General features: G+C 53.2%; 1 protein-coding gene across 2 annotated transcripts in view; it reads right to left on the reverse strand.

The window, feature by feature from the left end:
* Positions 1–21,152, reverse strand: part of ADCY5 (adenylate cyclase 5) — a 148,077-nt gene that overhangs the window by 3,905 nt on the left and 123,020 nt on the right. For both annotated transcript variants that reach the window (XM_059391081.1, XM_059391080.1), the window contains 8 exons: positions 13,847–13,963; positions 13,313–13,477; positions 10,194–10,369; positions 8,295–8,324; positions 6,824–6,956; positions 2,888–3,151; positions 1,652–1,856; positions 553–677 (listed from right to left, as the gene is read on the reverse strand). In XM_059391081.1, coding sequence (XP_059247064.1) covers positions 553–677; positions 1,652–1,856; positions 2,888–3,151; positions 6,824–6,956; positions 8,295–8,324; positions 10,194–10,369; positions 13,313–13,477; positions 13,847–13,963 — 1,215 coding nt within the window. The remainder of the gene's footprint in view (positions 1–552; positions 678–1,651; positions 1,857–2,887; positions 3,152–6,823; positions 6,957–8,294; positions 8,325–10,193; positions 10,370–13,312; positions 13,478–13,846; positions 13,964–21,152) is intronic.

The raw sequence follows: 21,152 nt of genomic DNA on the forward strand, positions 1-21,152 counted from the left end.
GAGGGAATCAAGGAAGGCCTGAGAAAAACAACAGCAGCTGAAGAGAGGCAGACCTGGGCATGACAAGCACCAGCTTGCAAAAGAGAGAAAGGAGCGCAAGTCTCTGTGTCTCTGGCCAGCCCCCTTAGCTGTTGGGAGCATCATCCCAGGGGGACGAGTGGCCTTGCCTCGTTCTACTGAACCAGGCCTTGAGTGCTGGCAGCTCCATTCGGCAAGACCTTGCTCCCTGCAGTCATCTCTGTGTCCCCTTGTATGCGTGGATTGTGACAGTAGCACTCCTGGCTTGATATGGGCCGTGGCTCCCGCCTATACCCCCCAATTCCTCCTGTGGCCAGTAGAGGGCTTTGCACAGGCGTGAAGATCTGTCCAAGGTCCTGAGGGCTTGAAACACAATTGTGTTTTTCAAGCTCCCAAGACACAGCCCTAACTACCTTCAAGTTTGGCTGCAGAAATTCTGAGTAGGAACTGTGGGCAGCCTGCCCAAAGCCCACGCAGCATCAGACAGAGGCCCCCCACGTGGGTGAGGTGGGTGGCGGATGTTCCAGCACTCACCTGGATGCGGTCAGGCACACCGGTGCTGTCCATGCGGCTGGCCACGTTCACCGTATTGCCCCAGATGTCGTACTGAGGCTTGCGAGCCCCGATCACCCCAGCCACCACAGGGCCGATGTTGAGCCCTGCAGGGGACCGAAGTCAGCATGTTCATCAGGACTCAAGACCAGAGCTCACACTCACTGTCATTCCCCTTAGATACTCAGGGTCCTTTGGGCCTGAGGCCATGCTTGGCCCTGCTTGGCCCTGCGGCTCCCACTCCACTGCTTCCACTAAGGGCCTGCTAACCCCAACCACAGAGGTCTGCTCACACAGCACTGCTCCTACATACTGGCCACTCAGCCAGCCAGCAGCTCCTGTAAGCCCATCACCAGGTCACTTCACGTGCCCAGTGACCTGCACCACCCAGCTGCCCTTCTTTAATCATCCCTCTCAGTGGCACTTAAGTTTTCACGTCAGTTCAGACTCTACGTACTATAACTCCCCCTTTTCTTACTCCTCACCTCCTGTTTCTTTCAGGGGCACTGCAGTTCTTAGAACCTAGCTCCTAACCCACAGTCTCCTCTCTGTCCAAGTGATCCTCCCTCTGGGTATCTAGGCTAGGGCAGGGATGTCGCCATGACCCAGCACCAGGAGGCAAAGCCACTGCCCTCCGCCTGGGCTCGCTGTCTCGCTTCTGGCATGTCTGCTCTAGTCTTTCCACCCTCCCAGTCTTATCCACCCCAACCCTGATCACCCTGCTACTCCACTTTGGCTGTGCTGGTTCCCCCCATGAAGTGTCCTCCCTCCTCTGCAGGCAAGAGCCTTTCCCAACACATCTGACTCAACTGACATTATCTAGACATTTCCTGCCATGTCTCCATGTCCCTGGGGACTCCCTCTTATCACAGAAATGGTCTCTGTCACCAGGGGGTTGCATGAAGCCTCACTGTTGTGTGAGACGCAGGACTGCAAACACAGCAGAAGCTCCTAAACAACAATGTCATCCATCCATAAGATACTGCCCACCACAGCCCTCCTCTTCAGTCCTGCCACACCACATGGAGCTTTTCACCCCACCTGCTCTTCCCAGGCCCAAATGGCCAGAAGCCAAGCTCACCAATCTTCATCTGGAAGTTGTTGAAGGAGTGTTCATTGATGTACTTCATTTGGTCCATGAGCTTCATGGCAAAGTCGGCCAGGGCTTTGATGTGGCTCTTGCCCACCTTGTCGTATGTAGAGTCATTGAGGCCTGAGGCGGCCATGTAGGTGCTGCCAATGGTCTTGATCTTTTCCAGCTGCCTGAACCGATCCTCGCTGATGATCTGGATGGAAGGAGGTCAAACCTGGGTCACCACCAAGGCTGGGGCACTGAGGTCTACAGGGAAGGGAGCAGCATGGCCCCCCCACAACCCCCGAGTTCACACAGGGGGCCAATCTCCACACCAACTCGGTGCAAGACCGACAGAGCAGGCCTCCTCCAGTATTCACCCATGTGCGGTGGCCGGGTGCTACCATCCGCCCCGTACCAGGAGCCCCAAGCCAGCTCCCTGTCATTCCAGAGCCTCTTGCCCCGAACAGGGGCTGCTGGCCATCTCCCCCCTTCTCGGGCTCACATCCCCACCCCTCCCAGGGATACATCCTCGTCTTTGTCCAGAGAGATCCCCTTCTTCCAACTCCAGGCCCTGCCAGCCAGGAGCCTGCCCAGACCCATTTCACCCACCTTTAGTTTCCCCCTGCCCCAGGACCTTCATAGGCTGCTTCCAGCACAGTCCCGTCCCAGCTCCACCATCCTTCACCCCAGGCACTATATTCCCACTGGGGTTGGCCCCCTCACACTCAACACTCAATGAGCTCCCAGGGTCAAAATGCCCAAGATGCCCTATTGGCACGGTGTACCCAGCACTTGGCACTGGGGGACTTGGAGAGGACTTGGCGAGGGTGCATGCTTGTGTTTCTGTCCCTACTATTCAGGGCTTTGCATCTTTGTCCTTCCTCCTCCTTTAGCCTGGGAGTCCCTTCTTCCTTGGACTCTCTCAAAAGCTGGGCCCTGGCCTGGGGCCTGCCCAGCCTTAGGTGGCATGAGAGAAGCAGCAGCGAACAGGGAGGACTGGCGAGATAGCCAGGCAGGGTCAGCGAGATAGCCGGGCAGGGTCTCAGTGGGGCACAGCCAGGGTGCTGAGACTTCAAACCCCAGTAACCAGGGCTGGAACACCCAATCTGGAAGCCATGCTGCATCAGTGAACCTGTTTCCTCCTCTGTGACAGGCTCGGGGAAGAAATGGAGGCAAGGTGCATGTCCTCAGGTGCCCCAGTATTCCTCCCACTCCAGGAACCCAAGCTCCCCGCAGTCGTACCTCGTCAAAGTCGGCAATGATCTCATTGAGCAGCCGCAGGCACTCAACGCCCTCATTGTTGGCCTCCAGCTCCACGTAGAACTCAGAGAAGTTGGCGATGGAGGCGAACATGACGGCCACACACTCGCACGACTGGTAGTAGAGCTCGTCGTTGCGCCGCTCGCGGGCCAGGAAGTGGGCGGCCACGTCCTTGGGCAGGATGTTGTGCAGCAGCCGCCTGTTGTAGGCCTGCAGCTCCTCCATCTCCTCCTTCTCCTCGGTGGCCTAGGACCCGGCAGCCGCTCAGAGGGAGGGCCGTGCACCCGACGCCTCCACGGGGTCCTGGCTTTTGTCCTCCCTGCCTTCCCCCCCCCACCCCACCCCCCTGCCAGGCTCTCCACAGGGAGCGACTGGTGCTCTGGCCATCAGGAAGGGGAGAGACGTGTTCGCCCCAGCCTGGGCCCTGCCTGCCCCTCAGAACGTGGCACGAGGGAGGGTGCTGGCCCTGAAGGAGGGATCCCCAGACTGGAAACATCCTGAAGCAGAGGCCGAATGCATCCTGTCTGGCCAAAGCTAGACCGAGGCAGGGCGTTACGGGGCTGATCCCAAACCACGCACACCCCCGAAGGCCCTCCAGCTACCAACCGCTCCTCAACCGTCCATGTTCCTCTTCGTAGCAGGAACTGCGGTTTGATAAGATCACTTTAACAGCCTGGCCCCACAGAGGATGGCCTAAAGCCCTGCCCCTTCTCCGGGGCTCCCACAACAGCAGACTTGCCCCGGGGCCACACGGTGGGGGTGCCCCAAAGTGCCCCCCGGGGTGGGATGAGGACATCACCATTGACTTGGATTCCTCCCCAGTTTGGATCCTGGGTCTGGGAAACTGGGATCTGTGGTCATTCACCCTCCAGGTTAGAGGGAGAGTGCAGAGCCCTCGAGTCAAGAGGCCCACGGTGGCCCACAAGCTGAAACGCAGAGACAGTCATGCAGCAAGGTGTGCAAGGAGCCATATGACACAGGAGGTACGAGTGTAGTCTCCTGCCTTCCTCCCCCTCGATAGCAAACAAAATGGCCCCTTTAACTGGGAGTCACCATGTCGGTAAAATAGGCAGGTAAAGGATAAGTAACAGGGCCACTGAAAAGATCTAGGCAGCTTGCTTGGGCCTTCCCTAACTACATGTGGAGGCCTATTTGGCAGCAACAAGAATCTCCACAAGAGCCAGGACAATTTCCGTGACTCTCCCGGTGGGTGGTGGCTACTTGTGGGGAAACAGCTGGCACACCCAGCCAAAGGCACAGGACCTGCATCCGGCAGCTGTGGCAGAAAGCTTAGGGGCCCTGAGGCTCAGAGGCCTGACATCACCCTATGCCTTAGGTGAGAGGACCCATCACACCCAGAGTCCCTGGAAACATGGCCTTGAGAATGGGGGCCATGCCTAAGGAAGTTACTGGACCCTGAGATGCCCGATGGGCCCAGTGGGCATAAGCTCTCTTCTAACCCATGCGACCTTTGCTCCTGTGAGGTGAGATACTTTGACTGCCCCTATCCTCATAAACGGGGCCACCTGCTCCTAGCCCTGAAACCTGTGTGCCAGAGGGAACAGGGCGAAGTGGGGATCGCTGTAATTCTCATGGAGGAGGTCCAGCTGCTCCATCTGCCCCTGCAAATGCTCAGCCTGCCTCCAGCCCTACTGCCTGCTGAGAACACAGATCCTTTGATCAGCCCCGCAGGTGGCAGAAACACAACACGCACCCTTCCCTCGTACATCTGCCTGGTATCAGGCAGGTGGTGGTGGAGCCTGGGCTTGGGACACTGGGAGCATAGCGACCGCTGGGAACAGAGGCCAAGTCCCGACCAGGGACTCCTGCCACATCCGGACAACTTTGCTCTGAGACAGCTCCCAACATAGCCAGCTGCTTCTAGGATGGGGCTCTGGCTGGGAAGGAAGACTCAGGGCCCCACAGACCATCCACCCCTTGCTGAGGCTAATAAGGTCAGTGCTGTGGGAGAAGGACAAGACTGGGCTCTCCCAAGAACTGAGACCCAGTGGTCCGCCCAGGAGCAGGCTTGATGCCTCCTGCAGATCTTTCAGGGAAGCTAAGGACCGCAGGCTTCCCCATCTTCCTGTCAGCGCCACACCCACCCACCAGGGCCAAAGATGCAATAGCAAAACTGGCTTCTGGATTAGACTAGGGATGGGGCAATGGATTATCACTCACCCATCCCAAGAGCCTGTGTTCAAGTTTTTGCTTATTGGCATGTTGTTCCCCCTCCCAAAAGTCCTGGAGGGGGACAGGAGATGGAGGGATGTGTAAGCATCCTGAGCCTGTTGCAGGGGTTCAGTGGAGAAAGGCCAACACCCCTGGCAGGTGGAGACACGCTCACTCCCCCCCACCCCCATACATCTGTGCACAGGCCTTAATTGTTCTCAAAGTGGGAGAGGAGCTATGGTTGCCTGAGCTCTGGGGTGGGTTTGTGAGGAAGCCTCAGGCTGCTCTGCTCATCCCTGGCAGGCAGCTGTACCTTGACCCTATGCACTCAGGAGCCGGACAGACATGGGGTGAGGCTGACAGGGCAGAAGGGCACAGGCGGGCTGAATGGCAGGATCACCCTTCCCTTGCTTCCACCCCTTTCTCGAGGTCTCTACAGCACAACTGAGCTGCACAATAGCAACCATCTTGGGGGCAGGGGGCTTCCTTGGGGCTCATGCAGGAGGTTGGGTGTGTGTGTGCGGAGACGTGGACGGACATCAGCCCTAGGTACCCTGGAGTTTTGTCAGCCCCTAGGAGAGAGCTGCAACCTCCGGGGAGATTCCCCGAAGGAGAGGGCTGGGAGCCAAAAGAAGGCAGGGAGGCAGCAATGTGACCCGAGAAGGCAGAGCCTCACCCTGGAGGTGTTCCAGGTCCCTCCCAACCCAGGGCTGCCCAGGGGCATGCCACATGCAAAACAGGTTCCCTCCAACCTCAGGACATCTGCTCAGCAGGGACCTCAGCCAACCTCGTGCAACACATCCAACGGCAGGGGCAACTGGATTCCCCATCTTTAACAAAAACTCAGGACCTCTGCTGCAGCCTGAAGACTTGAGTCTCAGCATTAGTAAGAAACTGAGGATGAGGAAGCCTAAGTGGTTTGCAGGTGAGCCGGAGAAGGGGTCTGGAATGGAGACCAGGCCAGGGGAGGCAGAGACTGGGCTGGGAAAACAGGTCTGAGGCTGCCCACGGGGAAGATGGCTTTCTCACCATGAATGCCCTTGGGTGCCCTCCCTGGAACTTCTGAGGCCACCTAGCAGGTGATGACAGCAACTGGGTCTCCTGCAAGCACCTGGAGCCTTATCCTGCATGTGGCCCAGTGGCATCCCCTCCTGCACATGGACACCATCAGGGCGCAGGCACAAAGCCTGGAGGGTAAAATGCAGGACACCTAACACCCCACTGCCTCTCTCCCTGCCTGGGCCACCTCTCTCCAGGGCGAGGGCACAGCCACCTGCCTAAGCTTCCTATGGATGGTCTTTGATGCCCCTTCCCTGGAAGGGCCTTCACGCCAGTTCTGGTCATTCAAGCCCTGCTCAGCAGCCTCCCCATACTCACCTCCTGCTACTCCTTCCTACCCCCTCCTGAGACCTTGCCACCCACACAGCAGACTGGAGCCGGCCATGCCCTGTCCCTGCCCCTGGATGCACACAGTGGGGCCTGCTCAGGATTTGTGACCCATCAAATTCCCAGCATTATCAAGGGGGGTGTGTTTGGAATAAGCGCTGGGGTTCTGCCCCTGGGCTCCTGAAAGAAGGGAACAGAGCTGCCGGGACCTGGGGCACTAGTTGAGGGGGTGGTGAGGCCTCAGCAGGACACCCCAGCAGTGCAGAGCTAAGGCCCAGCCAGCCCAAGTGATGAGCCCGTTCACTCACAAAGTGCTGCGAGGTGTGGATGCTTCCCCAGCCCAGCCCCAGGGTCACCCACCTGCAGTTTCCAGAGGAAGTCCAGGCGGGCGGTGGACTCCACTTGCTGGGCATGCAGGTACAGGGCCAGCACGAACACCGAGATGATGATGGGCGTCACCACCTTCAGCGCCACCTTGGTCGCATGCTCGGGGCTGCAGGCCGAGGGAGATGCCCCAGCGCTTCATGGTGGGCTCCAAGGCCCCTGCTTTTCTCTTCCTCCCACTATGCCCCCTTCTCCTCACCCTCCTGCTCAAGTTTTTCCTGACGTAGGGCCTCTTCCAGGACACCTTCTTGGCTGGCAGCCCCATCTCAGCCCCTGCTCCCACCAGAAGCTCAGCAGTCGTGACTCCTTTCCTGATGCCCCCCTCTGCCCCAGGCTGGGAAACTTCTCTGGTCACATGAGGGGATCAGTGAGGCCCTGGTAAAAGGCAGTATGTACATCCCTGGTCTCACCCAGTGGATAAGATAGGGCTCGTGGGCACAGTAACAAGGGAGCCAGGCAGGCCATACTGACCAGCTCTGGGCAAGTCTCTTAACCTCTCTGAACTTTAGTTTCCTAATCTGTAAAATGGGATAACGACACCCACATCTAAGAATTAAAGATACTGCATAAAAAATTCCTTGTGTAGCACCTGACAAACAGTAGGAACTCCAAAACTGGTAGCTAATAATGGCTAATTACATTCCTGTTAATATTATTAGTAAGTACTCTTAATAAAAGCAGCTATCCCAGGGCACCAGGCTGGCTCAGTCAAATGGCTAACTCTTGATTTCAGCTTAGGTCTTGGTCTCAGGGTGGTGACACTGAGCCCGGCGTCAGGCTCCATGCTGGGTGTGGAGTCTCTGCTTAAGACTCTCTCTCTCCCTCTCCCCCTCCCCCTCCCCTCCCACAGGCATGTGCACATGCTCTCTCTCAAAAACACCCCAAACAAACAACCCTTCCCCACAAAACCAAGCAGCTCTCCCAAACCCTGCTCCCTGTCCCAGCAAAGAGCCCAAACCTTGAATGCCACAGACTCCCTACCCAGCAGCCGCCCCAGGGCAGGGCTTACCCTACAAACCCCACAGGCCTTGCCTTGGCTCCGGTCTTCCAGAGCGGGAGCGGGGGCAGGGACGGGGGGGGGTGGGTGAGGTCACCAGCTCCCATTCTCTTGTGCCTGGGATCTCACATGCTCCTGGGGAAGAGCTTGATGGAATGTGGGATGGTCTCTGGCTCCAGATGACCTAGCTACTGAGTCTGCAGACCACCTTGGGGTGGTAGGAATCATCCAAGAAGGGCATCTACCCAGGAGGCCCCCTTGGTACCCTGTGAGGAAAGGGTTTCCTGGCCCCCTCCAGCCTCCTCCTCCACTGCGCACTTTGCCGCCAAGGTCCCATCCCCGCGGGGCACCACTGCCTTCTCTCCTGGGCCCTGGGCAGTTGGACTCTAGCTGCTCGGCACCAAGGGCAGGGAGGGGCTGTATAGAACTTGGAGGAACGGATCCACTTACCACTGGGAGGTCCCGTTGTTGTTGAAGTCTCTGTGAACAGGAAGTGGGGAGGGCCGTTTGGGGCTGTTCTTCTGCATCGGCAGTCTCCACGCCCACTGTGCTCCCCTACCCTGCTCAACCCCTCACACTGCCATGCCCCTGCTCCTAGCTCTGCTACCCCATGCCCACTGCTACTACTGTTGCTCCTTCCTCCCCCCCGCCCCCAGCGCTTCTCTGGATCCAAGGATACTTTCAGGATAGGAGTCTTGCCGAAAGCCCAACCCCAGCCAGTATCTGGTCACCATGACCACAAATCTCCAGCCCTTACTTGGGGCCCCCAAGCACATCGACCTGGGCAGAAGCCAGCCCCCCTCCCACCCCAGCACTTTGCCGCATCCAGAGGAAGAGAAACATGTCCCTGTGCTGTTCGGTGTGGCTACCACAGCCACATGTGGCTCTTGAGCCTTCCCACGTGGCTAAAGTTACAAAGTTCTGGAAGTGTAAAAGAGCTACTAGGTATTGAAGAATTAGTGAGGGAAAAAATCTAGTAAGTTTCATTCATAATTTTATATTGACTACATATTAAAATAATATTTTGAATATATTGGTTAAATACAAAGATTAAAATTGCATGTTTTGCTTTTTTAATAGCGCTACTAGAAAACTTTAAATGATGTACGTGGCTTGCATGATTAATCTATTGGACAGAGCTGCCCTAGAGCCAAGCCAGTGTCTCCCAAACCAGAAAGGACCTCTGCTCCAGCAGGAGGAGAGGAGAGGCTGGGGTGGGGGAAGGAGCACATAAGAAAGAGGAGGCCAAACTTCCAGCTCCTACCCTGATTGGAGAGTAGAAAAGCCTGGACCTCCTCCCTCCCCTGGTCCTCACAGGACCACAGGCTGCCCCGTTCCTGGAGCTACTGTGTCTCCTGGCTGGCTGCCCACAGCTCCACACAGCCACTGAGAAGGGCGTCCTTGGATCTTAGACCCTTCATTATACCTTCCTCTGCTCAGGTGACAATCTCTTCACTAGAAAGTGACATTTCTGACACTGGAGTTATGGCCTGTTTTATCCATGACTGTTCTGCCAGGCTCAGTGCCTGGAATATGGGAGGCCCTCAAGAAATACCTTTGGATGAATGGATAGAAGGATGAATGGATCCCTTTCTATAACTTGGAGAAAACACAGTTTGCTGCATTTTCTCAGGGGACACAAAATTTTTTGCACTTCCTAGTGTGTGTGTGTGTGTGTGTGTGTGTGTGTGTGTAATGGGGTGATGGGAACAGAAGCGTATTGACATCAGGCACTTAATGAACGTTTTACTACTAGGGATATGATTCCCATTTTACTGGGAGCTAGACAGCCTGGGTTACAACTCTCAAGCCTGCTACCTAGATGTGAGACCTAATGACTCACCGTCATAACTAGGAGCCTTTGAGCAGTGCACAAATTACCCAACCCGTCCATGGAAGCCCCAGTGCCTAGCTCGAGGCAGGACACAGAGCCCAAGAACAACAAAGGCTGTTTTTCTGCTCCCACAGACCTTGCTATTCAGCTCTGTTGAATCTTGACCCCTCCCTGGGCCTGAGGTGCCACAGGCAGATGGAGTTAAGTGAAGACAGCTCATCAGAGGCTGCCCTGAACAAATGAGGAACAATTCACTGAGTCTGGAGGGCAGGACTGAGTAGCAAACTGGAAGCAGAAGGACAGCAGTACCCAGTCATCCTGAGGCCACCCCCCATACCTGGGAAGGGAAGGAGGGAAACAAGACACTGAGGTGCTTTGCCCAGGCAGTCCGCTGGGGAGGAACAGAACACTGCCCTTGCAAGGCCCCTGCACACCAAGCTCCCAGCCACCCACTCTTCTGGCCTCTCCACAATGCTCCAGACCCAGCCAGGCATGAGGAGAGGGGTGCCACCTACATGGCATTGGCGGTGACCAGCAGGTCAGCATTGTCAAAGAGTGTGACACGGGGCACCTCAACGATGAGCACGTATGTGAGCTCAATGGCCAGCATGAGCACCAGCTTCCCGATGCAGCTGATCTGCAGGAACACGGAGCAGGCCAGCAGGCTGAGCAGCACGCTGTAGGTGAAGTACTGCGGAGAGAGGGCAGCTAGCTTCAGCACCCTGGCCCCACCTCCCCCGGCCCACCCACCCTCCAAAATCCCCCCCAGTCTGAGCTGGCCACAGGCCAAGCCTGTTCTGAGGGTATTTCTGCTGCTGCAAATTTGGGAGGCAGAGAAAGGGCCCAGGTTAGGAACCAGGAGCTGGGGCTCCAGCCTAGCCTGTGTGGCTAGGGTTAGGCAGTAGAGCCCCGAAGTTAGAGCGAGGCTCCGGGCTCCCACAGACCTGAGTCTTACCCCTGATTTATTATGGACTGTCTGTGTGACTTGGGCCATTTATTATTCAACCTTTCAAAGCCTCAGTTTCCCCATCTGCAAAAGTTCATGTGTCATGGGCTCACTGAGATGGTTCCATGAGTTGGAACCACCTGGTGGCTTATGCCTGGTGCCCTCAGTAACTATAGGGAGCCCAGGCGCCCCAGCTCCTGATCTGCAACTTTAAACCCCAAATTCTGAAAACGGAAAGTGTTTCTAGGACTGATAGGGCGGCAACACTAAGCTGGCCTTATCTGGTGGGAAAACCACTCCAGCGGGTGTGCTGCTAATTAACATCTTCATCCTGCCTCCTCCGACGAGGCACACATCTTGCTGCATAAGTATTACTGTATGTCATTGGCAGGGGCTGCCCAGACTACACCAGGGGTGTGACATACCCTTTTGAACTCCGAAAAATTCTGAAATTCAAAACGTATTTCATCTGGAAGCCTTCAGATGAGGGACCGTGGCCCAATACGATTTACTTTAGGGAGGTCCTTTGCGCTTCAGTTTCTTTCTCAGATAGCAGAGGAGCTGAACCATGGATTCAGTGGTTCCCTCCTGCTGTCATCCCCTGAGGCTAATCCTAGACATGTCGGCATCATTATTATTAGCAAGGGAGAGAGGCAGATGGAGGGGGAGAAGCAGGCTCCCCACTGAGCAGGGAACCCGACACGGGGCACGATCCCAGGACTCCGGGATCATGACCTGACCAAAGGCAGATGCTTAACTGAGTGGGCCACCCAGGCATCCCTTGTTATTTCTTTTAAATTTAGCATCATTACTTCTGAGTCAGACTTTGGGTGTCACTGTTTGCTTCCTCTGCCCATCATGGGCTGGAGGCCAAATGGCAGTGGAGGGCACTCCCAGGTCAGACCTTTTCCTCCCCAGGCCTTCTGGAACCCAGAGAGGGGCTGTGAAGGGCCCCTGGTGACTGGCAACGTGAGGGAGCAGCCTCAAGCCACTACCTGGAACAGGGGCAGAGGAAGGAGCAGGGAGGCTCGATCAGATAATCCAGCCCCAAGGATCATAATCCGGTCCTTGGGAGCAGGGGAGGGATCGTTCAGGGCCAGCCTGGATTCCCATGCAGACGCTGAGCCAGACAACCAGGAGGCCAAGGTTTAAAGTAGGTGTCCTGAAGGGCCTCAGAGTCTGTGAGGAGCTGCTGAGTTGGAACACTGTGGGGTCTGGGGAGCCGGAGAGCTCTGTAGTCAGCAAGGCCTGGGATCAGTGTGAGTGAAACTGGTGGGACTAGTGAGGCCTGGAGGCAGGCACCGAGCATCTCCCAGAAAGAAGGAGCTAGAAAAACCTGCCACCACCCCCTTCCCCCATTGCTCAGCTTCTTCCATGAAACAACCACACAAGATCAAACACAGCCTCTGCTCCTCCGCAGACAGCCCTCAAGCAGCGGCTCCTATGGGCTCAGGCAGCTGCGGGGGCGGGGTTGGGGGGGGAACTCAGCGGGGTTGGGGGGGGGGTGGCAGACAGAGGCAGGAGTGGAGCCTGGGCTCCATGGGGGGAGGAGGAGGACTTGGCCTAGACCCCAGGGCAGGAGGGAGAGGAGAGCCCATCTAGGTGAACACTGGAAGAGTCCTGCCCCTCTGAATTCCCCTTGACCCCTTTCTGGGGCGGGGGGTGGGGGATGGGGTAAGCTAGCACCATGAGAGCCCAGGGGGCCCTCACTGCAGTTCTGGACATTTCTGTCAGTCCTGGGCCCTTCTGGAATAGGATAGAAGGTTGGACCTTGCCCAGGAAAGGGCAATAACTCACAGGTTGTGTGGAAGCCACACGCAGCTGGGGTGTGGGCATGGCCCCGTGCATGGAGTGGACAACCTGGGCAGGAAGCCTGGCCCGGCTGCTCACTCAAAACCACTCCCCAAGAGAAGGGTGAACAAAGTACCTCGCATACCACAGGCACTTAATGCATGCTGCCCTCTAAGGACTCTCAGCACTGGTTTTTAAAGCCAGTAACCTAGGGGTATGATTTTCTTGGGGGCGATGAAATTATTCTAATTAGCTGATGCTGTTGATGACTGCACACGTGTGAATACACTAATAATTACTGAACCACAGACTCAGACTGGGTGACCTTGACAGAAGAAGGGGTTCCTTGGCTTCCCTCCTGGCTCTGGCCCACAGCAGAGGAGCTCAGGCCGTTTCTCCTGAGGCAGGCCTGCTGCCACAGCCGAGGATCCAGAAACAGCTCTGCCCTCAGGTTGAGACCAAGAATTCTACAGCCAGCAGATGATCTGGGTGAAAGCTCTGGCTCTATGTATCACGGATTAGCTGTGTGACCCTGGGCAACTTACTTACCCTCTCTGGGCCTCAGTTTCATCTGTATAAAAAAGATATTCATCATGTCTGTGTTATGGGGTTGCTGTGAGGACTGAATGAGTGATGCCGTGTCGGGGACTTGGCACAGTGCCTGGCACACTATGGAAACGACAGCCCTCCTGTTCTAGTACTGGGTTGAGAAGGTGGGCCTTGCTCCCTGGGGTCCAACACAGGTAGCGAGAGCCTAGGGAAGGGAGGTCTCTGGGAGGGCTTCGAGCTTGAGAGCCCTGCCTCCCTTGGAGCAGCAGAAGGCAGGGAGGGATGGGGTGGGAGGGTGTCTGACTGCCCCAAGAACCCCCCATCCCCCCACTCTCCCACCCCACGTACCTCAGGGAAGTTGCAGCTGGGCCACGGGCTGCTGCAGAAGCCCTGCTCGGCCCCCAGGCTGTAGTTGGAGGCCGACGCCACCACATGGCACGCGTTGACCTGGCCGGTGCTGATGTTGTGCTCGTCTGCCAGGCAGCCCAGCAGGTTCTCTGAGTTACACGTGAACTGGGGGCAGGGGAGGGGCGGGTGAGCCGCGGGAGTCCATGACATAGTAAGACTCACCTCCTACGGGGCGGCCCGTCCCCCCACGGACTCAGGGGCAGCCTGCCGCAGACCAGGGATGGGAGAGCAGCCTGGAAGAGGCCAAGGAGCGGACAAGGTCTGCCCTTCTGCCGGACTGGGGCTCGTCAACTTCCCTGGGGAACGCCTCTGGGTCCTTCTGGTTCTGCCAGCCTCGCAGGCAAGGGACCAAGAGCCTGTGTGAGAGGCTCCAGAGTCAGATCTGATTCTGGACCTGGGTGAAGCCCTAGTAAGAAATCTGGGGGCGGGAGAACAACAGAGTGGGGGAAGGTTCTGGGAGGTGGAGCCGCCTACCATGTTGACGAAAGCCGACAGGAACACGAGGGTGATGGTGAACACGCCGACCAGAGTGCTGTTCATCTTGGACCTCACGATCTTCCTGGAGAGGGTCTGCAGTGGGGTTGGGAAGAGCTGCCCCGGGGAAGAGAGCGAGAGAACAGGAGTCAGCGGGAGGCAGCAAACTGCCACAGGGGAGTTGGTGAAACCCACCGTCCTCCCCACCTCCACCCTCACCCCAGGGGGCTTCCTGATGGAAGGAAGGATGCCATCTTAACCCCAACAGCGTGCAGGAAAAAGCACGGGAATGCGGCATGTGAGCTGAGCTGGTCAGGATTACAGTCAGGGAGGGGCAGGAGGTGGCAGCTGGGGGGCCTTGAAGGGGCCCAGAACTTTCCCAGGGAGGGTCAGAAGGCTTGATGGCAGGAGGAAGCATGGGTCTGAGGATTTGGAGAGGACCTGGGGTCTGGAGGAAGGGACGGGCTTGTGAGATGGGGACAAAGTACGGTGTGAGCAGGAGGGCGGGGCCCTGGACAAGAGAGTTTAGTGAACCTTTTTTCCAGGACTCTCACTGATCTCCTGTTGCCTCACCTAACCCTTCCTACATTTCCTTCAACTAGACAAACTGCATGTCCAAAGCCCCTCAGTGGCTCTGGTAATAAAATGACCCACTCCGCCAGATCTGACATTGGTGGCTTTGTCCAACCATGCCCTCTTCATCTCCAAAGAAACCTAGATTTAAAAAGATGTTGGCAGACACAGAGAAACAAAGGGGTGGACTTGGGCTTCCCCTACCCCTCCCACCTCAGTGCCTCCTGGTGAGGCTGGTCTGCTACATGAAGTCCAGGTGTCGTATGGAAACCCGGAAGGGCAGAGGAGGGTGGAAAAAGTACTGGACCAGGAGTCTGGAGGGTTCTAGACATGGATCTTTTTTTTTTTTTTTAAAGATTTTATTTATTTATTTGACAGACAGAGATCACAAGTAGGCAGAGAGGCAGGCAGAGAGAGAGGGAAGCAGGCTTCCTGCTGAGCAGAGAGCCCGATGTGGGACTCGATCCCAGGACCCTGAGATCATGACCTGAGCCGAAGGCAGCGGCTTAACCCACTGAGCCACCCAGGTGCCCCTAGACATGGATCTTCCTGTGCGGCCCTTAGCAAGTCACATTCCTTCTCTGCAGGCTCCCCATCGGTAGGACTCTCAGGGCCCTGAGCATGTGTGCACATTCTGGCTGAGGAGGCCAGACTACAAGGCTCATCCCTCCTCTGATATGGACAGGACAGTCACACAGACAACTAAACAGGCAAGAGGACACCCTGTAACCACGAGGTGACTGCTCATTCCTACTGTGCGAGAGACTGGCTTGTGTGCTACGGTGTTTGCTGCTGGCCAGTATGGGGACCTTGGTCTACTGCTCCCCAGCTGCAACCCCCCTCATTATATGCAGAGCACCCACATGGGCCCATCACACCCGCCCCACAGGGCTTTGGGGAGCTGGCAGTTACATGCTGATGTGCCTGCTGCCTGCTGTGCTGGCAGTCACAGACTCCTTCATCTCTGACCCAGAAGTCTTGTGTCCCCTGCCAGAATCCATGACATAGTAAGGTTCACTTCCTAGCTTACCAGTAAGGTGAACCTGAATCTCAGACCCTTTACAGTTCTTGCCATTAAGTAAGTGCCCTGCTCACCCCTCAGTGTTGGGCTTCAAGCTGGGTATGCATGTTGGGAAGCAGTATATCTTTTCCACCCAAATGTCCTTCCAGCCTTCCAACAAGGCCACCTCCTATTCAGCAGGAGAGAGAGGACCACAGGGAATGGCACACGCAGCAATGGTAGAGGTCTCACAGCCTCACGCTCCACTTTGGATTCTAACAGGGGCTCCCCCCCCCCCATCCATATTCACATATCATCAAGTCTGTGGCATTATTCTGAAAATACACTTCCTTTTGGAGTAAGAAAGAAGACACTCTGGTTAAAGCCACTTCTGTGGTAGAAGGAAAGCCATGTGTGATTTGGAGAGTATAAGCTTCAATGAACATCCTGCTTAATGACACAGAGAACAGAATATTCCACTCAAAGGAACAGAGTGAATCCAGAAACAATGCCTGACATTTCTGATCGGTTTATTTTGACAAGGTTGCCAACATGATGCGGGAAGAATAGCCTTTAAACAAATGTTGCGGAGGCACCTGGATATCCACAGGCAGAAGAATAGCGCTGGGCCCCTCCTTCTCACCACATATAAAAATTGCCTTGAAATGGATCAGAGACATAAATGCAAGGAATAAAACACAGGACTTGTGGAAGAAAATATGCAAGCCAATCCTTGGGACTTTGGGTTGAGCAATGGTTTCTTAGAGCACCAACAGCAAAGAAAGAAAGAACGAATGGAGGGAGGAAGGGAGGAGAGAAGGGAAAGGAAGGAAAAGAAAAAAGAAAGAAAAAATCGATTAGTTGGATGTCATCAACATTTAAAAATTTTTGTGCTTCAAATAACACCACAAGAAAGTGAAAAAAAAGGCGAGGCTGTAGAAAAATTGGAACCTCTATGCATTTGCTGGTGGGCACAAAAAACGAGGCAGCTGATGTGGAAAACAGTATGACAGTTGCTCAACCAACGACACATTGAGTTCCTGTATGATCCCGCAATTCCACTTCCAGAAGTATACCCAGAAGAATAGAAAGCAGAGGCTTGTACACCTATTTGCGGACTTGTGTTCACAACTCACAATGGCCAAAAGGCGGAAGACCTAAGTGTCCACCTATGGATGAATGGATAAACCGAATGGGGAATATACATGTAATGGAGTATCATTCAGCCTCAAGGAATGGAATGCTGGGCCCTGCTACAGTGTGGACGTCACCTTGAAGACAGCAGGTGGAGTGAAAGAAGTCACAAAAGGATAAGTAGTATAGGATTCCACTTTTTACAAAAAGATTTATGTGTGTATTTGAGAGGGAGAGATTGAGCGAGCACGAGTGGAAGGGGCAGAGGGAGAGGGAGAGAGAAAATCTCAAGCAGATTCTGCACTGAGCACAGATCCCAATGCGGGGCTGGATCCCTTGACCCTGAGATCACCACCTGAGCTGAAACCAAAAGTCGGATGCTTCCCTGATGGTACCACACAGGCGTCCTGCTGTAGGATTCCACTTGTATGAGATACCGAGAGTACTCTAAGTCATAGAACTGCAGTGGCATGGTGGCTGCCAGGGGTGAGGGCAGAATGGGGAGGTACGGTTTAATGCGTTTAAAATTTTGGTCTGGGAAGTTGAAGTTCTGGAGATGGCTGGTGCTGACCTTTGCACAGCGATGTGAATGCATTTCACGCTGCTCAACTGTACATTTGGAAAAGGTTACCATGGAAAATTCTGTATTATGTGCGTTTTAAAAAGAAAGTGAAACCCAGAAAATGGGAGAGAATTGTTGCAAACCATATATCTAATGAGGGTCTTGTAACCAGAATACAAGGGTCTCCTCTTATCCATCTTATTCCAAGACCTCCCCACTAGATGCCTGAAATTGCAGACAGTCCTAAAATTATATATACTATGCTTTTTCCTCTACATACACACTTAGGATAAAGATTAATTTATAAATTAGGCACAGTAAGAGCTTAATAACAGTAACTACTGATAAAATGGGACAATTATAACAATGTAGTGTGATAAAAGTTATGTGACTGTGGTCTCTCTCTCTCAAAATATTTTGCCGGATTCACCCTTCTTCTGCTGGTAATGTGAGGTAAAGTGCCGCATGATGGGATGTGGTGAGGGGAATGACATCAGCACTGTGACATAGAGTTAGGTTCCCACTGGCCTTCTGACCACAGGTCTACTGCTTCCAGACCATAGCTGACCCCAGGAACTAAAACCACAGAAAGTGAAACCCTAGATAAGGTTTACTGTATACAAAGAGCTCTTATGACTCGACAATAAGACAAATAACCCAATTAAAAATGGAACAATGATTTGAATAGCTGATTCTCAAAAAAATCTATATAAATGGCCAAGAAGCACACAAAGGATGTTTGTCATTAATCATCAGGGAAATGCAATCCAAAAGAGGAGATACCACTTCACACTCCCTAGAAGGCTATACACAAGAGTCAGGTGTTGGTGCCAGTGTTGGTGAGGATGTAGAAAAGCTGGGTGGAATGCAAAACAGGGCAGCCGCTTTGGAAAACAGGTGGGCAGTGTCTCAAAATGATAAGCACAGTTACCAGATGACCCAACAACTCTACGCCTAGGTATTTACCCAAGAGAACTGAAAACCTAAGGGCCCGTAAGAGCTTGGATACAAAAGTTCATAGCAGTACTATTCATCATAGCCTGAAAGTGGAAACCACTCCAAGGTCCATCCCCTCAGGGATGAACAAAGTGGGACACAGCCACACAATGTGACATCATTTGGCCGTAAAACAGAGTGAAATGCTGTCACATGGTACAACATGGGTGAACCCTGAAAGTATTATGCTAAGGGAAAGAAACAAAAGGCGCCATATTGTATGATTTCAGGCAAATGCATACAGAAAGAGTTTGAGGCTGCCAGGGGCTGTGCGAAGCAGGGAAGGAAGAGGGACCGCTAAGATGTCTGGGGTTCCCTTGCATCGCTACATGAATGTACTAAAAACAATTACAACTTCATCTGCCTTTATCAAGGTGAATCTTCTGTATGTGAATTGTAGCTCAGTAAAGCACTTCTTAAAAACCCTGCACAAGCTCTGACTAGCTGTCGGACCCTGGGGAAGGCATCAAGGGCTCTGAGCACAAGTTCTCTTATCGATACCTGAGAGATATCTCTCTCCCAAGAGGGCTATAAGACTCAATGAAATGATCCATTTTAAAGTGCTTTGTAAGCTGCGAAATTCAACAGAAAATTTAGTTAATATTTGCATTTTTTTTTAAAAGAGCTCTGTTGCCAATAGGAATGAAAGTCCTTGTTTCCTAGTAAAGGAATTTTTTTTGTTGTTTCACATTTGGGGAAAGTGTCCTGGCACTAGCCTGAAGTACGACAGATGGTTCCCCGTTTGTGTCTGCTTCAAATGTTGCCATTCCATCGTACTCCTCTTAACCCATGTTACTTAAATTGTTTCAGTTCTGATCATCCTACCCATCAATCGAAGGGTACAAGTAGATGCTAGCCGAAGGTGGCTGGAGGGACAGGCTAGGCGCATGGGCTTCCTGGGGATGGTGGGACCAGGAGCCCACAGGAGCCACCTAGGGGTCAAGAGAAGAACTTCAGGCTATTTTTTACATTGAATCCAGAATGTAGTTCTAACATCTAATGAACGGTTGATGGGTGGGGGGGGGCTGGGGGGTGTTTATATATATATATTAAAATTAATTTTTATTAGTTTCAGAGGTAGAATTTAGTGATTCATCAGCTTCATGTAACATCTGGTGTCCTTCCATCAAGTGCCCTCCTTAATACCCATCACCCTATCCCTTTCCCCCCACCCCCCTCCCCTCCAGCAACCTTCAATTTGTTTCCTAGAGTTCAGCATCTCTTATGCTTTGCCTCCCTCTCTATTTTCATCTTGTTCTTCCTTCCCTTCCCCTATGTTCATCTCTTTTGTTTAAATGCCACAAATCAGTGAAATATGGTATTTGTCTTTTCTCTGACATATTTCACTTAGCATAATAACCTCTAGTTTCACCTACACCATTGCAAATGGCAAGATTTCATTCTTTTTGATGGCCAAGTAATATTCCATTGTATGTATATACCACATCTTCCTTATCCATTCATTAGTCGATGGGCATCTGGGCTCTTTCCATAGCTTGGTTCTTGTGGACATTGCTGTGATAAACACTGGGATACAGGTTCCCCTTTGAATCACTACGTTCATATTTTTTGGATAAATACCTAGCAGTACAATTGCTGGGTCATGCAGTAGTTCGCTTTTAACTTCATGCATTGAGTTGTTACAAGCCAAATTCTCATCACCCTTTTTAAAAAATTTATTTATTTTTATTTATTTTATTTTTTTTTAAAGATTTTATTTATTTATTTGACAGAGAGAGATCACAGTAGGAGAGAGGAAGGGAAGAGATCACAGAGAGAGGAAGGGAAGCAGGCCCCCCGCTGAGCAGAGAGCCCGATGCGGGACTCAATCCCAGGACCCTGAGATCATGACCTGAGCCGAAGGCAGCGGCTTAACCCACTGAGCCACCCAGGCGCCCGAAAAAATTTATTTATTTTTAAAGATTTTATTTATTTGTCAGAGAAAGACAGCACAAGCAGGGAGAGTGGCAAGCAGAGGGAGAAGCAGGCTCTTTGCTGAGCAGGGAGCCTGACATGGAGCTCGATCTCAGCACCCTAGGTCATGACTGGAGCCAAAGGCAGGTACTTAACTGACCAAGCAACCCAGGCACCCTTCTTGTCACCCTTTAAAAAGAACTGCTCTTAACTTTAATACCTCAGGCAGGAACCTGAGGAATTGGTGTCTTGAAATCTCCAGAAGATTCGACATCCTGCTCTGGTAATGGTTTATAGAGTATCTCATCTCCTGTGATCAGAGAATTCATCCGTATGTTTGCCCTAAATCCTGTCTTTACTAATCCCAGTGTGGATGGTGAAAGTCTTCACCCAGGGCACGTCTTCTCACAGGGATGCACCACGGCTGCACAAAGACCCTGGAGACCATTTCTTTACAGCAGGATAATTGTGCCCATGCAAACCAATTGTTCAATGCCTGCTCACTCGCAATTACAGCTCAGAAAAAGGATTGATTTTTTAAAAATTCCAAACTAGTACTTTCCTTGTCTGATTAGTTCAAATCAATTCAACATAAAAAACAGGAGTGGGGACATAATTAATAAATCATGACTGGGTGAAGGGCAGTTTTGATCCTGGCCTTTCATAAAGCCTCCAGGCAAATCAATGGCAAGCCTGGGGCCCTGGTTCCCTGTCTGTGATGTGGGGTCAGGGTAGTATAGTGGAAAAAATGATGAAATCTGATGGGAGAGGGGATGCCTGGGTGGCTCAGTCAGTTAAGCATCTGCCTTTGGCTCAGGTCATGATCTCAGGGTCTCAGGTGTGTCGTCCTCTGTGCTCAGCAGGGAGTGTGCTTGTCCCTCACTCTCTGGCCCCGGCCCCACTTGTGCTGTCTCTCTAATAAATGAAATCTTTTTTTAAAAATCTGATGGAAAAAATCTTAAGAAAACTGTCTTTCTGACAAGAAACCAATTTTAAAAAGCAGTAGCTTCTACTTCACAAAATTTTATTTAAAATATATGGAAACTTCAGAGGCCAACCAAGGCAGGCAGAAGCTGACCAAGCTCCATACCACTGCTCTCCCAGGGATTAAACGGACACATTAACAG

Source organism: Mustela nigripes, chromosome 2, assembly GCF_022355385.1.
Source record: "Mustela nigripes isolate SB6536 chromosome 2, MUSNIG.SB6536, whole genome shotgun sequence".
Lineage (NCBI taxonomy): Eukaryota > Metazoa > Chordata > Mammalia > Carnivora > Mustelidae > Mustela > Mustela nigripes.